Source organism: Cavia porcellus, unplaced genomic scaffold, assembly GCF_034190915.1.
Source record: "Cavia porcellus strain 051 isolate PalLab524CR breed Dunkin Hartley unplaced genomic scaffold, mCavPor4.1 scaffold_33, whole genome shotgun sequence".
Classification (NCBI taxonomy): domain Eukaryota; kingdom Metazoa; phylum Chordata; class Mammalia; order Rodentia; family Caviidae; genus Cavia; species Cavia porcellus.
Genome location: NW_026947516.1, coordinates 19,425,673 through 19,442,847, shown reverse-complemented (window position 1 = coordinate 19,442,847; position 17,175 = coordinate 19,425,673). Strand labels below are relative to the sequence as shown.

Sequence of the window (17,175 nt, the reverse complement as noted above, 5' to 3'; positions counted from 1 at the left end):
TGAGCTGTCAGCCATAAGGACCCAGCTCTGTTAAATGAGTATTTGGTGCTTGAGTCCTGAATGGAAAGGAAGAGGCAAGAAGATTGCAAGTTGAGGCCAGCTTGGGTTACACAGTGAGTTCAAGGCCCGCCTTGTCTCAAACAAAACAAAACCAAATAAAACAAAAAACCAGAAAGAAAGAAAAGGGGGGGAGGGGGCTGGGTTGCATGTCAAAGTAGCCATTGCATCTCCACAGCATTTAGTGACTCTTAGGAACCTGGGGAAATGATCTGAACTGGGCCCATGGCAGACTGACCCCACAAGAGAGCGGCTCTACTTCCTGAGGCAGCCAGGAGCTCCTGCTGTGCATGTTAAGTCTCCTCAGGATGTGTGACTCCCTAAAGAAGAGTAGATGGGGATCATGGGAAATAGTCTCTGCCTTCTCATCCAACTGGGATGCTCCTGACTTTCTACAAACTGTCCTTGTTCATCTCTGAAAATGAGTACTGTTTTCTTTAAATGGATTCTTTGGAGACATTGTATGGGGAGAGCAAGAGAACAGAAGTTCCACGTGGCAACTTCTTTTCTCTTTGGGAGTCACATCACAGCCTAGGTGCTCCTACAGTAGGGTGTAAATGGTTTGCTAGTTTGAGGATGGAGAAAGAACCAAACATATGTTAACAGTATTGCTCCACTAGCGTCAAAGGAGTGGATTCTATTTAACCTACATTATAATGTACAGTTAACTCCCTGAATCCATGAGGAATCATCAAGTTTGTAAATATAGAGGCTCAGCCTTCCCCCGCTGTGGTACTCTGCTTCTGAGCCTCCCAATATTCACGACTCTGCTTAACTCCCTGTGCTGGAATCTGGGCTGAGCCTGTGACCTGTTTTATTCTGTTTGTAAAGCAAGTTACTGGTTAAGTCCAAGAAGGCCTAGTAGCTTCTGTTTTTGCACTCTTAGGGACCCTGAGCTGCCTAATAAAACATCCTGTTACCTTGCTGGAGGGACCACTTGAAGTTGTTTTGAGACTACACCGCATGCTAGAAGCACAGCCAGCCCAGGAACCCAGCTGAGCCTAGCCCCAGGTGACATAGCCCCAGGTGATTGACCTCCAGCAAGACTCACCACAACTAGCCCATTGAGCTTGTTCCAGGCTGCAGAATCTGGAGCCAATAAAGTGGTAGTTGTTTCTTTACCACAGCACCATTTTCCTGGAAGTCAACTGGCCATTATTTCTTAAGTCAGTAAGATGTGGAATGGTTTCTCATGGAATATTAGATGGAACAACCCCAAATAGCAATTTTCTCATGGTCACGTGGCTGTGCTCACCTTGTCGACCCTCATCAAGCCAACTACATTTTAACCTTGCACCAAGGAGTCTTTCCACATTTGATGGCAGTTTTAAAAACCAAATAAAAACTTTATTATTTCACAGAAGTAATTGCCTACATAATCATGATCAAAACATTGAAAGGAAAATGAAAAAGCCCCATAAGGTTGTCAAAGCTAGAGGTGGAGGGTCAGCTTTCTTCACTAGCTAAGGAGCTCAATCCTCTGTATCAATTTCATATGTTTTGGGCTCAAAGTCAGCAAATTTGTAAATGATTCCCTGTCATGGACCTTCAAGGTCACTTACTAAAAGAAGAAGCTAAAATGTTATATCTTAAGGATCAGGGTCTATGTCAGTTGGACACCCCAGAGATGGGTGGTCAAGGAGTTCACCAGATGAGAGACGGAGTATAGTCAAATAATCCAGGGCTAAATTTGCTCAGGCTCAAATCTCAGATCTGCCACTTGTTACCCAAAAAACCTTGGACAAGTTACTTAATCTCTGTGCCTCAGTTTCCTTGTCTTAAAATTGGGAAAACAATAATTCCTACCTAAGAAGGTTATTGTGAAGATCAAATGAGCTAGTGCAGGGATAAAGCACAAATTACTATCCTGTTATTCAGAGCCTGGCTATAAGTGATTGTATAGGGAAAGTTGGCAAAAATATTGCACATGCATTTTAAAAGATATGAATAGCCCTTTTGGTGACTGCCCACTAGGAAAGGATGTCAGCTTTCAGAAACTGTATTCTATATTATTGTTTACATAAGAGGGCAAGGTCAACACAACATAGTAGAAGGAGCAATAAGCCAAGAAAAAGGAATCCAGATTCATATTCCACTCTTGCTGGGAACTAGTATGATGTGAGGCAGCTTTATCTATAAGATGGGAAAAATGACAGTGACTTTACCCAAAGAAGCTGGACCACCTGAACCCCTTAGGAGCCTTTTATATCACTACCCTTTTTTGAATCTCTTTGAGACAGGAAAGAAGAGGTAGAATTATCATGAGTCTTGAGATGGAGATATATAGTATATTTGGCTACATGATTTGTCCACAGCCAAACTCAAATCCCAAAGTAGAGATTTAAAAGGGCTCCTCCAAGCCACAAAATATATTAGCCATGGCATAACTCTGCACACAGACTACATTTCCCACCCCTTTGCAGGTTGATGTGATCATTCAATTGAGTTCTGGCCATGTGCTGTGGGTGCTGGTTAGGAGTGCTACTTCTAGGACAGTCTTCCATATTATTTTTTCTGTCTGCTGGCTAGATACAGAGGGTTCCAAGGTGCTAGTGAATGGCAGAGCCACAAGAGAGGAAGACACCAGGTTCTCTATCATCATAAGCCAAAAGGCTGGTTACACTTATGGAAGAAATAAATGGTTACAGTGTTACACCCTCAGAAATTTGAGGTTTGTTGCATTCCCTGACCAATCATTGACTGTGAGTCTCTAGTTAATTGCTAATTTAGGTTGAAAACTTCAAGAGGAAGTAGCCCTTTTCTGGCTAAGGTGCATGGAGATCAAGGGCATTTTGTGACAGGTTAAGCCAAATCAGTGATGTTTCCATGAAATCTGAATCCCAGCTCATAGTCTTTCCATCTACTCTTATGAGCTCTAGCCAGTGTTGGCTCTAGCTGCACTGGGTCATTACACTGGGTCATTACAGGTACTCGATTCATCATTCATCCTGGGGAGCACAAACATAGGGGATTTTAAAGATAAGCCGGTCAATATTTACTAGTCTCTATTAGAAGGCTAGAGAAATGATGAATTTCTTGGGGTTGCTCTTTTTTTTTCCTAATCTCTTCCTTTCCCCAAATCAAAATTTTCTTCTTAATGTTTATTTGCCCAGTGATTATAGTTATGACCTACAGAAAATAAAAGTAAAATTTTACAATCAAAATTCACTTTAAAAGAGAGGAGAAAATCACCTGGCAGATTCTTTCTTGAATAAAGAACTAACTGGTGGTGGGTATTCACATCCTTGTTCTTCATTTCCTTCACTATAGAAAAAATAATATATATAGCAATTGCCAAAGAATTTGTGCAAAAACAATCCCATCATATTGCCAAATCAGGAACACTTCTCTTCAAGCTGGACTTGGCCATCACTGCCACCAAAGAAAAGGCAAACATTGGAGAAATGGAGGCTTTTGAAAATAAATATAACTCAAAGTCTGGGATTGTGATACCCTCTGCCTTGCCCTTGTTGCCCAGAATTGTTTTTGCTATTGTAGGACTCTTAAATAAGACACACAAATTTAAAATATCACATTTTTTTCTCTTGTGTGAGAAACTCAAATTTTAAATAAGGAGCAAAAGAGAGGATGGATATTAGGAAGTATGGGGAAGTTTTTCAAATGGAGGGAGGGGGAGGGGAGGAAGGAAAAGGGGACTTTTAAAAAGTATTGAAAAAAATGGAAATAAAGCTTTTGCAAAAGGGGAAGAAGAGTTGAAGGGAGAGGAGGAGAGAGGAAGGGAACCAAAAAAGAATGAAGATATGTTATGTACATGTGCAAATTTCCCATGGTGACTGTGATTATTATGTACTGCAAATGTGTACTAATGAAAAAAAGAAACCTAAAAAAGAAAAGAAAGAATAGCAGATGCCTAGCAGGTTCACGAGATTAGAACCTGCAAAAGACCCAGGCTTTCTGCCATCTGCTGCAATCACTGAAAAGTGCCCAGTCTCATCCTGAATCCATTCCATGTGGCACCTGTGCCATTAGCTGGAGGTGGCCCCTTCAGGCATGCTGAGTGCCTCTAGCTTACCAACCAAGGAGAAGATCCCCGCTTAACTGGCCAGAGATTTCCATCTGGACAGCAAAGAGTAATACCCTGCCTAGGACCCACACACCAGGAAGCTGGCATGATGTAAACACCACCTGCACCCCCTGATCACTCTGGATTCTGGGACAAATTCCTTTGGGGGATGGGTGGCCTGTTGAACCCTGAAATTCAGGGGAAGAAGCCCCATCTATACTACTGGGTGTAACTCAGAGGGGATTTGAAGCCACCTGTGTCTGGCTGGGAGTAAGAGAGAAATCCCTGTCCACCTCCCATCCTCCAATCTTGCAGGCCAGTTGCTCTGGAGCTCACACAGGAATGGATAGGGCTCCTCAGAGCTGCTGCCCTTCTCACACAGACCAGCACTCCAGCATCCCCACCTTGCCATGATCCCATAGTCTGGATGCTCCTAAGGAGATGTATACTTGATCTCAGGCTCTCCCCCAGGCAGCTGGGATGGGAGACCCCAGCCCTTTGAGAGTGGGGGGTCAAACCAGAGCTGCATCTCCAGCCGCAGGGCTATTTTTAGATGCTGTTATCTTTGCCTTGCTCACAAGCAGCTGTGAAAAACAAACTGGTGACCAAGAGGCACAAAACTGCAAAATAAAAACCCCATAAAACAAGAGCTTCAAAACTCAAGAGCATAATACACTATGGCATATCGCGGTGCACTGTCATGGCTGGGCCTGTTTGGCCTTCCCCTTAGGGGGCAGGAGGGCTTCGCTGTTCCAGCGAACACATTACTGGCCCAGCATGTCCTGAGTAGGTCCAGCATAGAGCCCTCCTCCTCCCCTCCCCCTCCACTGTCCTGGCCCAGCCAGTGAGGCAGGCAGCGGTTCCCATGCCCACAGAGGGTGACCCCAGAGCACAGGTGTGCCCAGAGAGCAGGGTCGAAGGGGTTAACACTGCCACAAACTGGAAAGCTCCAGCTTTCTCGCTCCTCTCTTCCAGCTCATCCTAACAGACCCTTCGGCTCACAGCAGCACAGCTCCATGACAGTGAAACCCCTGCACTGGAAAATGTCACCCAACACTAACTGGCAGGGCAAGAAAACAGGAGGGGGCGCCAAGCGGGATCCCAGACTTCTCCCCAGCCCTCAAAGCCTCCAAAAGGCCAAGCCTGAGGCGCTTTTTCACTCGCAGCGCCCTGGAGTCTCCAAGTCCCCTGCAGAAAGCTGGACACCAGACGCTGCAGCCCCTGCAGACCCCTTACCCAGCTTGTAAAGGCCTGGGCAGCGGCGTGTAAAAGTGCCGCCCCGCCCCAGAACCCGGGATGGGGGGTGGGGAGGAGGCGGCAAACTTCAAAGCTGCAGCTGCAATATGCTTTTAAAAAATAATAAAAGCCTACTGGAAGCCAGCACGGCTCCCCGCGCCCCTCCAAGCTGTGAGCGGTCCATCTTGACTGCCAGCTCACCCTCGCTCAGCTCCACCAAGGGGAGCCGGCTCTCAGACCTCAGCCACGGGAATTTCCTCTTGGGTTACTGAGAGGCTGGGCTGCGGCTGGTGCCTCCCCCACCCACAAGTTCACCCACCATCCAGAGGTGCGAGAAATTAGTTTAAAATGATGTCACTTGCCCGTACCCCCCCACCCCCCTCCCACGCTGGTCCCATCTCACACACACCCGCGTGGCCTGGGCTGTGAGTCGCGGAGCATCCCGGTGGGTTGCGGTGGGGCGCCGCGCCGAGGCTTGCCTCCCCGGGAGCCCGCTCAGTCTCAGGCTCGGCCCTGGGCAACCCGCCCGCGCCTCGTTCGCCCGGTGCAGAAATCCTACCGCCCGTGCGCCCTGGGCGCGCCGCCGGGCCCCGTGCCGGCTCCCCGGGAATGCGGCCGTCAGGTGAGGTAGGCATGCGTGCCGGCTCCACAGCGAAGCAGCAGCTGGCTGGGCGCTGGGCTTGGGGTCTGCCTCTCGTCGCTCTCCCTGCAAAGGAGAGGCCTCTCAGGGGCTTTCCAGCGCCTTGTTGCGTTAGGACCGTACTCCCCTTCCTTTTTTTTCTTTTATCTTAGTTTCTCCTTCAGATGCGAAAAGAGAGATCGCAGGAATCCATGCCCAGATCCAGCCTAACTCGGTCCACAGGCAGAGAGAGAATTATGAATGGATGCTGCCTTCTGATGAGGAAGTCGACTGGGGAGGTCTCTGCGCACGGCGCGCTCCATCAAAGCAGGGGCATTGGCCCCTCCACTGCTTCAATGCTGCAGGCTGAGCCACCTAATTGACCACTGGGAAATCAGGTGCCAGGAGACCTGGGCGGGACGTAGCCCCGGGGCCACGCTGGGATCCAGTGCCTTGCCGGCGTAGACAGCTTCGATTTACAGCCCAGTGAATGGAGACGACTGCGGCAGCCAAACCTCCCGGGCAGCAGGCACGGTTGCACCAACGCTCCGCAGACAGCCGCCAGGCTCCTCAAACATTTCCTGGCTCCACTGGGCTAACGGGGACCTGGCTAAAAAGAGTCTGTCCCCTGCCGCCAGCCGCAGTGAGCTGCAGGACTCAGCCCCAGCCCCAAACTCGGCAGCGCATGGGAACCAGCCACCGAGCCCCGGCCTGTGCACCTAGACAAGCTAGGGGCTGCGGAGGATCCCGGATCCGGATTTCTTGTACCTGTGCGTTTCCTTCTCCGGTAGTACGACCGCTGGGGCTGCGTGTTACCCATGCCCAGAGTGGCGGCAGGCTCGGCACATCACCAACAGGCTGGACCGACCGCGGCTGCTCAGCACCGCACCCCCGTGGCTCCCCTCTCACTTCCCTTGTCTCCAGTCTCAGGATAACAGCACAGGAATCACAGACGCTGACCGTGCCAAGCCCTCCATGCTGAGAAAGACGGTGGACAGAGCCTGTCGTAGAGCATGTGCCCCCATGTAGCAGAAATACAGCGGTCCTGGAAATGTGACATTGCGTGCCCCCACCGATTCATCTCCGGACTGAAGCCTCACATCCTAGACACAACTCACTCTACTCAGGCTTACAAGCACTGCAAGGACAATGCCTTTGCAGCTATGTATTAATCTCCAGGGAAAAATGATTTGCGAAATCAGTTCTGAGGTTGAACCAGGATTAAAAACCATGGCAGTGTGTGCCTTAGGCTGGCAGGGTCTATAGATAACAACCTAATGCAGCAGGCAGAGTCATTTAGGGCCAGTTAAAACACGACATGTATGGGATACAGCCTAATATTTAACAAGAACAACATCAGTGAATTAAATTATCCAAAGATGTCTTGTGAAATGCTGAGGTGTTTTTTTTTTTTTTTTTTTTTTTTTTTTTTTTTGCAATTTGTCTTGAGGCCTTTGGAACACATTTAGAGAAAAACCTGACCATTTTCTGACTGGGCTACCCATTTTCAAGTGGGGAGGTTTATGTCTTGGGAAGATTTACATAGCTGGGCAGTATTGTGTCCATGTGGTCTGTAACTCCTCCATATTTCACACCTATGGTGAAATACTTGTCTTGCCAAGGTCACAAAAAACACAGTTTGCAAGGAGCAGTGGTAATAGATATTTGCTAATTGACATTAGTGTGAATTAACGATTGTGGGCACATAAAGTATCATACTGAACCCAAGTCTGGTTCTCCTCCAACTTCACCTATGCCAACCTCCTTGGGGGATTGCCAGCTGCCAGCAAGGACAGAGAACCTGGCTGGAGTCCTCTTGGAAGGCAGTGTGGTGAGGACAGGAAGGATGAGGTGAGAGGAGAAAGCACAGCCAATTGCTCAGTGGGGATGAGATGAGAGCCATGAACCCCAAAGCCTGGGCAAAGTGAGTTGTGTCTAGGATGTCAGAGGGCAAAGGAAGAAGCCACTAGAGAGGAAAACAGAGATGAGTTAGAAGAAAATCAGGAGGGAAGGGGCATAGCCTCATCTCAGAATCCAGATGAAGGCTTCCAAAAAGACAGCAAGTGTGCCCAAGAATGCCAAATATTGGGGAGAACTCAGTGGGAGTTAGGGTCAGCCTGGGGCCCTGAGACTTTGGGAAGACCAGGTACCCTGGCTACTGATGTAGGGTGCCTGGGAAGCCCAGAGGGAGCAGCAGCAGGACCTGCTTTTCACAATGCACATTCTCAGATGGGGCTCAGATCTGTTGAATCACACCAAGGATAAGGTTATCAGACTAACTGCTGCTTGGGGAGCGAGAGGCCCCACCATGTATGGGCTCAGAGCTCTCCTGCCTTGATGTAAGAATTTATGTTAGAGTGAGCAAAATGGCTGCCCTCCACCACGATCCCTGGCAAGATCATGGATAGCGGGTGGCCAAGTCACTAATCACACATCCCAAGAAAGTAAAGTGCCTTGCTTGGGACTTTCAGGACTGCTCTGTAATGAGAGTCTTGACCATAAACACTGCAGAACTCCAAAGAAAAGCAATGAAAATGGCCAAGTCTTCTTTTCATACTGGTATGTGCAGTGAAGTAGTTGCTAACAATGACAGTAGAAATAATATAAGCAGATGGTTTAAATTAGCAAATTCCATCAACTAAAGGCAAAAAAAGAAAACAGGGTTTGGGACCTATATAAAGAACTGTGCTTGGGGGCTGGGTATTTAGCTCAGCGGCATAAGCGCCTGCCTTGCAGGCAGGTAGTCGTGAGTTCGACCCCCGTACCGATAAAAAGGAAAAAGACAAAAAAAAAAAAAAAAAAAAAAAAAAAGAACTGTGCTTGAATTCTAGCTCCTCCAGCATCCAACAATGGAGCCTTGAAAAAACTGACTCCTCAGAAGTTTGGTGTCCCCACTTGCAAAATGAGATAATATCTAAATTATAAGATTGTTGGGCTGGGGATTTAGCTCAGTGGTGTAAGCACCTTCCTGGCAAGCCTGATGTCATGAGTTCAAGCCACAGTACCAAAAAGAGCCAAACAAATAAACAAAAATTATAAGGTTTCTAGAAAGAGTAAATAAGATAATGAAGTACCATGATGGCACCAGATACATAACAAAAGCTCAAGGAAGGTAGGCCATTCCTACCAAGTTTGAGGTTTCTACACATAATGGTTATATTGTATCATTTCTGTGGTTCCCATTCCCTGAACAGTGTCAGGGTACCTACCTGATGCATCTAAGGCTCAAAGCGTCAAACAGAAGCACTTACTGAACATTTCTTAGACAGCCAGGTATTGTGCTGAATGCTGGTTGGGCTCCACTAGATCTGACATTCTATTCTAAGGGCCGAGTATGCATAAGTTTACATCCCAGTCCACCTGAGTGTACTACTTTGTGTTTGGGAAACAAAGGAAACCAGCCCTCTTATACCAAATGTGTCCTTCCTTAGGATAATGACAGCAATAAATTTTTTCTATAAAGTGCCAGGCAGAAGGTATGTTAGGTTTTGCAAGCCATGTAGTCTCTGTTGCATCTACTGTATTCTGCTTGTAGTAGCTCAGAGGCAGCCACAGACGATGCATAAATGAGTGAATATGGCTGTTTCAATAAAACTTTATTCACACAAAAAAAGGAATATGTGGGACTTGGCACATGACCCATATGTACCAATCTCTGACGCGTGGTGTGGCTCAAAACATAACTATTCTTTTTAGTTGAATCTTGCTAGAAAATGTAGATGTCTCCATAGATAATTTCCCATAACTAATGCTTAGCCAACCAAGAACAATTTTCTGAAGCCCCTCACTGTTCTAAAGCATACTTTATACTTTCTCTGGGTTTGCTGACAAGTACTTGCAGTCTTGAAAACTTACTTCCAAGTTATCTTTCACTTTTTTTTTCAGGCTTAGGACTGAATTTCAAGGAACTAAAATCATTAGAAGCACAGCAGCTCTGAAAAGAGTGGAGTATTTCAGTAACTGTTTAGGCTACAAATGTCCAAATTTTTAACTTTCCTGCTAGCCATTTTGGGAAAGTCTGAATTCAGGTTCTAATTCTACCTCTTGTCTTTCATGGACTGTGGGATATTTGAAACACTGTAACTTATGGTTTTCTAGACATATACAATATTACACTGGTTGTATGTTCTAAATATCCAGTTTAAATTTATCTTGTCTGCATAAGTATTTTATTGACGTGAACAGATCTTACTTGACTTCTATTTTGTAAAATCTGGAAGATCTGACTCTTAAAGACAAAATACTTTTATTTCAGTTTCAGAGGTAGTATATTACCTTTATGTATATTGGAAATTTTTGAGGCAAATTCAGCTATGCTTTAGACTTGGTCTTTGGATTGTTCTGCTACGTGGAAACATGGTTCCATCCCAGTATCAGGTGGGAATCACAAGAGAAACCGAGGCCATTTCAAAGGAAGGTAAACTGGAAGAGGCCAAGTGAATCTAAATATCTTGAAGGTCTGATTTTCTTTTTGTATTGAAAGAACTAGTACGATCATATTTAATTGCTCTTGTTGATTTGTTTTTTTCCTCTATAAAGCAAAGAGGGTAGAGATCTTCCATAAGGTTTTCTCTAGGTCTCTCATTCTGTCTATTGTTCTTTGAGACCTGAAACCAAAATTATCTTCCAAAGTGATTTCTGATCACCAGTATGTATTTCTTCTTCCCATCTACTGCACATCCTGAATTGACACTGTACCTATAAAGTTTGGTATTCCCAAAAGTAGCAATATGCTCTGCTATTTGCCCAGTTCTAAGGTAACCTTTTTTCTTAAATTGACCTTGTTGGAAACCTTGAGGATCCAAACTCAAATTGTATTCTCTTTCCACCATTACACATACCCGCTTATGTTTACCTAGGGCTACTTCCCTGATTTGTTCTCTTTGGCGCTAATATATACTAAGACTCAACGATGGAGACTCAGTCTTACAGGCTTACAGAAGCAAATTAGGTGTCCCCTCCATAGACACGGATGTGGCTGAGCTTTACTTCTCATCTATCCTAGTAGTAGCACAGTATTACTGCTACTGCCCTTCCAATGTGTGCAAAGGACCCCCATGGCTTCCAGAAGAAATAGCCACTATAAAATGGATCACTCATTCAAAAGAAACTATGGTTTATTTGTATATGTTGTATAACATAACAAATGTAAATTACTTGCCGTGTATGACTACCCAAGCTAGTATCTATATGGCTGCCTGTGTAAATTTTCTATCTTCAAATGCTCCAAACCATCTGGTATAAACTACTGTATTGTGACCTGTTAAAATAAGTAACAGCTGTGATAATCCCTCTCGATTTATAGTAAGCTATAAAACTTTGCATATACTGGCAATGCATATAAAATAATAAATAAAACCATTATCATTCTGTGCTATCTTGGTGGGAATTATGATGATTTAGCCAAAATAGAACCCTATGGAATGCATAGGAGAAGTATTAAGCAGAATATTTGCACAACCTGGCCTTCTTTAGCTCCCTACAACCGAACTCACTACTTAGAACTTCTGGTTATGTTTGAAAACTTTATGAAATCCAAATGCATTCTTTCTGAAAGAACATTGCTCCTATAGATTGCTCCAACTTCTATCATTTTAAAATTGTTTTTTATAATGGTTCCCAAAATTCCACCATATATCCAGACCATACAGAAACAAGCTATATATGACTCAAAAATGTGAAATAATTTATAGCACAAAATCTAAGATTGTCTTGGAATTGTTAACTGTAAGTTATGTTTGCAAATACTGCCAAAATCTAAGGTTAAAAATATTGTACAAAGTCGTGTCTCAAAAATATGTAAGATATAGGAAAAGACAAGCTGGTGTCTGGTGGGAAAAAGGATGAGCCAGCTTTGATTGTGAGTAAAAGACACTTGGTTTTCCAAAACCAAACAAGACAAGAAAGGAAACTAACATGAAATGACTCTTTACAAGTTATTGGGCATTATGTCATAATTTTATTTCATCCTCACAACGGCCCTATCTTGTATTATTATTCCTGTTTTATGGTTGAAGAAATTGATGCTCAGAGAGGGCAGGTAATTTTCCCAAGGACCTCCAGATAACAAGTTGTATGACATTTGAATTTGTGTTTGTCTGATTCCAAGGTCAATACTCTGCTCATCTTACACTGCCTTGTCTTTTTTTTTTATTTTAAAGAGAATAAAACACAGGAGAACAGAACATAGCAAATCAGAACAGAACAATGCAAGCAACACAGCACTTCACAACAAGACAGCCAGATACTAACAGTAGCTATCATAATGTCTCTTTTCTTTGAAATACTTGAGCATACCTTCACACACAATAATGTTAAACATAACAAAATAGTATAAACCATTCAAAAGAATGAAAGCATTGCAGGACATTCAAAACCAAATAACAGGAAATGAGCAATGGCTACTATAATATCTCATTCTCCTTAAAAATTTTGTTTATACCATCACATATAATAAAATCTAATAAAACCCAACAGGATGGAACCAATCAAAACAGAATACACTGCCTTTCCACCAGCATTCTTTTTCGGCCATGACCCATGAGACTTACAGGAACTACTCATTGTTATGACCGTGGGCAATTCTCATCTCTTTCTTTCCCAGTTCATACAATGCATTTAAATGCAAATGAGAGGTATGTTATTATTGGAAGAACTTCAAAATCACTTTAATTTTGCATAAAGTATACATTTAAATGTTATTTTATACAATTATATATAAACACATTTTTAAATTTTCTAAATAAGCTACTTAGTTTTTGTGATAGATTTCAAAAATAGGCACAGTACATTTCAGTCATTCCCATCAAGATGTGGTATTTATTTTTCCATCTTGAATCTGGGTCTTTCATGTAATTTTCTTTGACCAACAGCATGCAAGAGATTTACATTATCTGTATTCTGAGCCTGGGCCTCAAAGAGCCTTACAACTTCTGGAGTCCTTGGTACCAACCCATGCTTGCTGTCACTCTATCGAGAGGGCTGCATTAGCCCATTGGATGATAAGACACAGGCTATCCAGTTGGTCCCTCATCATGGCTCACAGACTGCTAGCCCCCAGACACATGAGTACGGTCACCCTTGCTCTTTCAGCACCCACTGACTCACTAAAGATGCAGAGGCCAGCTCCACAGAGCTTAACCTTCCCAACCCAGACCAGAAAACCTAATCATTGAATTTTAAGCCAGGAAGAACTGGAGTAATTTGTTATGCACAAAAGGCTAACTGATATAGTTCTTTAAAACAAATTTCTAGACATATGTCAAAATAAAATAAACCAAAATTCTTTGTTTGAGCACAGCAATTCTAAATATTTTTTTAAATGAAAAGCAAATCTTTTCTGATGGCCACAAGTTCAAAGCCTTTATGTCACCTCAATATGACCCGTGAAAGTGCTGGTTTAGAGAAGGTTCCTATGGGTGTGGTTCTAGAAGCCCACCTTTCCTCCTCTGACCTTGGGCAGATCAGTTCGGTGTCGAATCATGTGGTCTGGGGAAAAGATCACCAAGGTGAGTGACCCAGAACCATTCTGAAGAAATAATCAGTGGCTAAAAGGAAGCGAAGAAGAAATGATGTTTCTGAAGAATACAAATGCCAATTTATAGCTCCAGAAACCCGCTAAGAGGACTAGAGATGTAACGCCGAAGACAAGAATTACACTTGTTTTACAATATGGTGTCAGCTTTGTATTTAACAAGGAAAGGGGTATTCACCCTCTCTTCCCCCACACACTTTGGAACCTTCAGATGGAGACCCTCAATAGGAAGACAAAAATAATTATAAGCTAAGTTAGGGCCAAATTTAGTTATCTGAGAACAGAAGAAATTATGGTTACAACTGTATACATAGAGCAGTGGTTCTCAAACTTAGCTGCATGTTGGAATTTCAGTATAGTAAAAGCAACCCCAAAGACTGCACTATTAATCACTATATTAATTATCAGCTTTATTGAAGAGGAAAAATATTCAGCATTTAAACTTCCCATCAGTTTCTACAAAAGCCATTTCTTTTGAAGAGAATTCTGGTTGATAACACAGGGGTTGATTATTTGGTTATCTTAACATGTAGATGCTTGGCCTTTTTTTCTTATTTTCTTAGTAGATCTGAGAGCTTTTGAACTTTGAATAATTTCTTTTTTTCTTTATCTCAGTGCCCTCTAGTTATACAAACACAAAAAATAATTACAAAGGCAGTATTCACATCTATGTGACTGTGGCTTTTTCATTTGGTATTTACAATATTGAGTGAATGAATTAATTTAGTTCATTTTGCTTCTTGGGGAAAAGGGTATACAATGAAAGGATGTCCATTTTAGTTGACTCTGACAATGTTTTATTAAAAATCAGGTAAAGAAAGAGGGGAAAAAAGCCTTTGCAATCCGGAGAAAATATGTTTTTCTCTACCTGCAATATTTTTCCCTACTTTTGCACTTAAACATATACTAATTATGTGACTCGAAGGGGAAGTGTTTTATTGAGCAATATTATGAATTGCCAAAAACAATTCTCTACCAATGTTTGCAGCCCCTCCTAGTATGGGCTCTGAACTTGCTTCCCAGATGCCTAGGAGTCAGCCAGGTAAAATAGGTCATAGCAGCATTCTAGAGAGAAGACAGTATACACAGATGAGCAGACGTATGAAGTGTCCTGAGATGGAAAAATGCAAGTAATTCTGCAAGTCCGGAACATCTGATGAGTTCAGAGAGAACTTCACAGATGGCTGTATTGCCATTCCAAAGTGCAAGAAAGGAGGTGCAGTGGGACACTGGCACCGAGGTATTGAGTCTAAGAGTGCTCTGTTCTAGCTAACAGGTGGCACTGTTGGCCCGGGGCAGCTTTGTGGCTGTGCAGAGCAAGTGGCATTGAGAAATTTGGGAAAGCAACTGGTCATACAAAGATGATCAATTGTCGAAGAAAGGTATTTTAGAAAATAGATTAAAAAGCTGTAATTACATCTGCCACATGTTATTTTGTTTAGGCACTTTAAGTAAGATAAATATAATCCCTCCCAGTACCTTCCTAAGTATGTGAAGGCCCAGAAATTAGAGAACAAACTATCTTCCTTCTCATCATTAAAAACGTTGTCTTTTCAATGCTGACCTGCCAAAACATCCAAGCAACAGTGTGGGAAATTCTGCATTGTAACTTCTTGACCTGCCCAAACCTCCAGCACTTGTTTATCCATCATCTTTTATGATCCCAGTAGACATTTACAACTCTCTCCTAGGAAATAAATATTTGAACAATATTTCATTGATAAACAATGCTGGGTAATAAATACATCAGTTGCAGGCATTCAAGTTAATTAGCCAAAAGTTTTGGAGTCATTAAAAGGATTGAAAGAGAAAGTAACAGGCTTTACCCATCCCCCTCCCTTAGCTCAAGGCACAGGACACCACTGCTTCTGCCCCTTGTCTAAGTGACATCTCCTCCCAGCTCAGTCTTATATTTTTGGTGGAGGGCATCTGCTGATCAACATTCTCTCCTTTCAAGCCAGAACTCTGCTCCCTTTTGATTACCTACACAGGAATCGTAGCATGGGCCACAGCACATTTTTAAACTCTTAATTGGATTGAATGATCCCACTTTCTCCAAGCATTGAATGGTAGTCTAAAAACACCACTCCCAAATTTAGTTTGGGGTTACTATTTTCATACACCCTCTGGTTCTGTAATATAGTGATGAAAAAGCATAGGAGTCAGACCTAAATCCAAGCCCTGGCTCTGCAACATCTGAATTGTATGTAATCTTGGGTGAATTATATAAATATTATAAACCTTGTTTTCCTCATCAGTGGAAATGAGAATAATTGTACCTGCGTTAGAGTGATGAGGATCAACTATGACCAACCAATTAGCATAATCCTGCTGAGAACATAATAAAGGGTCATTAAATGACTTTTAATATTAACATTCCAGTTTTCTCCAGCCACTGAGCTCCCAAATCTGTCAGCCTACAACAGCAGTGGACAAGCCTCTCTCAAAACATTATATCAGGAATGGGTATTTAGCTCAGTAGCATAAGCACCTGCCTGGCAAGTACAAGGTCACGAGTTTGAACTCCAAAACCGAAAAAAAAAAAAAAAAAAAAAAAAAAAAACCTAAAAACCCCAAATCAATCATTTATAATGCAAAAATACTTAGTATTCTATCATAACTGCCAAAATTTAAAAGAAATAAGTTGCATTACTTATTTTCAAAAACACCTTTCCTTTGTGACATGCATAAAATCACTGGAAGATTAAAAGATTAGAAGCAAAATATAAGCAGAGTGAATATTTTTTGAAGTTGCTAAAATAAGTCTTTAAAAACAAAGATCTGGGAGAAATGATAGCATATGCTATTGGTTTTATACTTGTGCATACTCTCAAACGTCCATCTACAACTGGAGTTGTAAACCAGGGTATACAAGATGCTATATTGAGAAATGGCGTGAGAGTTAAAAGTCTTTTGAAACTTGATCGGGTCTGCATCATTTTGTCAGAGACAAACTGATATTAACCAAAATATCCCAAGATACAAAAGACGAGTCAGTCTCACAAACAACGGGGGTAAGATTTGAGGGAAAGAGGTCCAAGGAAAAGGATTTAACTACCTGTGACTGACTGGTAGCATCGTTACCTTGTGAAGGACCTTGATGGTTTTGCACATATCCTTCCAATACCACCTCCCCAAAACAGCGATTACAGTAACAATGACAGCCATGTCTGTGACTATACAGACCTTACCATGTACCCTGCCCTGGGCTATTTGCTTTATTTTCATTCAGGGATCCTAGTTGTTAATGGCCAAATACCATCACTTAATCTTCCCAACAAATGTACTATTTTGCAGAAGCCAAAGCTGAGATAGGAATAAACACAGATTGTTTTTTCCTGGATAACAAATGTCCACCAATCCATCAGAGTCTAGTTCAAATCTCATCTCCTTCATAAAGTTTCTTTCCCTTTTCACCTTTTCTATTCCACATTCACTTTTTCTTTTCCCAATTATTTGGAAATTCAGTTTCTGTTTTCTTTTCTTTTTAGACACACTCGGAAAGATCAGATTCTATTCTTCTTTCACCAAGTGATGGATGGATTGGTTCTGAATATGTGCTTGTGACACTGTGACACTTTAAAGGTTAGGGGGAGTCCTCAACTTTGCCCCGAATATAAGGCAAGATGTAGGACACATTCTGTACCTCTAGAATATTATCTAGACCTAGATGTCTTTCAAATTGCAATGAATTGGATTTTCATC

General features: G+C 42.7%; 1 protein-coding gene and 1 long non-coding RNA gene across 5 annotated transcripts in view; one reads left to right on the top strand and one right to left on the bottom strand.

The window, feature by feature from the left end:
* Positions 1-17,175, bottom strand: part of Nhs (NHS actin remodeling regulator) — a 332,473-nt gene that overhangs the window by 70,004 nt on the left and 245,294 nt on the right. Inside the window, exon 1 of one of the 4 annotated variants that reach the window (XM_063242938.1) lies at positions 5,727-6,116. The exons of the other annotated variants lie outside the window; for them this stretch is intronic. Coding sequence (XP_063099008.1) covers positions 5,727-5,952 — 226 coding nt within the window. The 5' untranslated portion in view covers positions 5,953-6,116. Of the gene's footprint in view, positions 1-5,726; positions 6,117-17,175 lie in introns of those variants that run through there. 4 annotated transcript variants of the gene reach the window in all.
* Positions 5,718-7,328, top strand: LOC134474579 (uncharacterized). The gene is made up of 2 exons (XR_010045413.1): positions 5,718-5,944; positions 6,110-7,328. It is a non-coding gene; the product is annotated as an uncharacterized LOC134474579 (long non-coding RNA).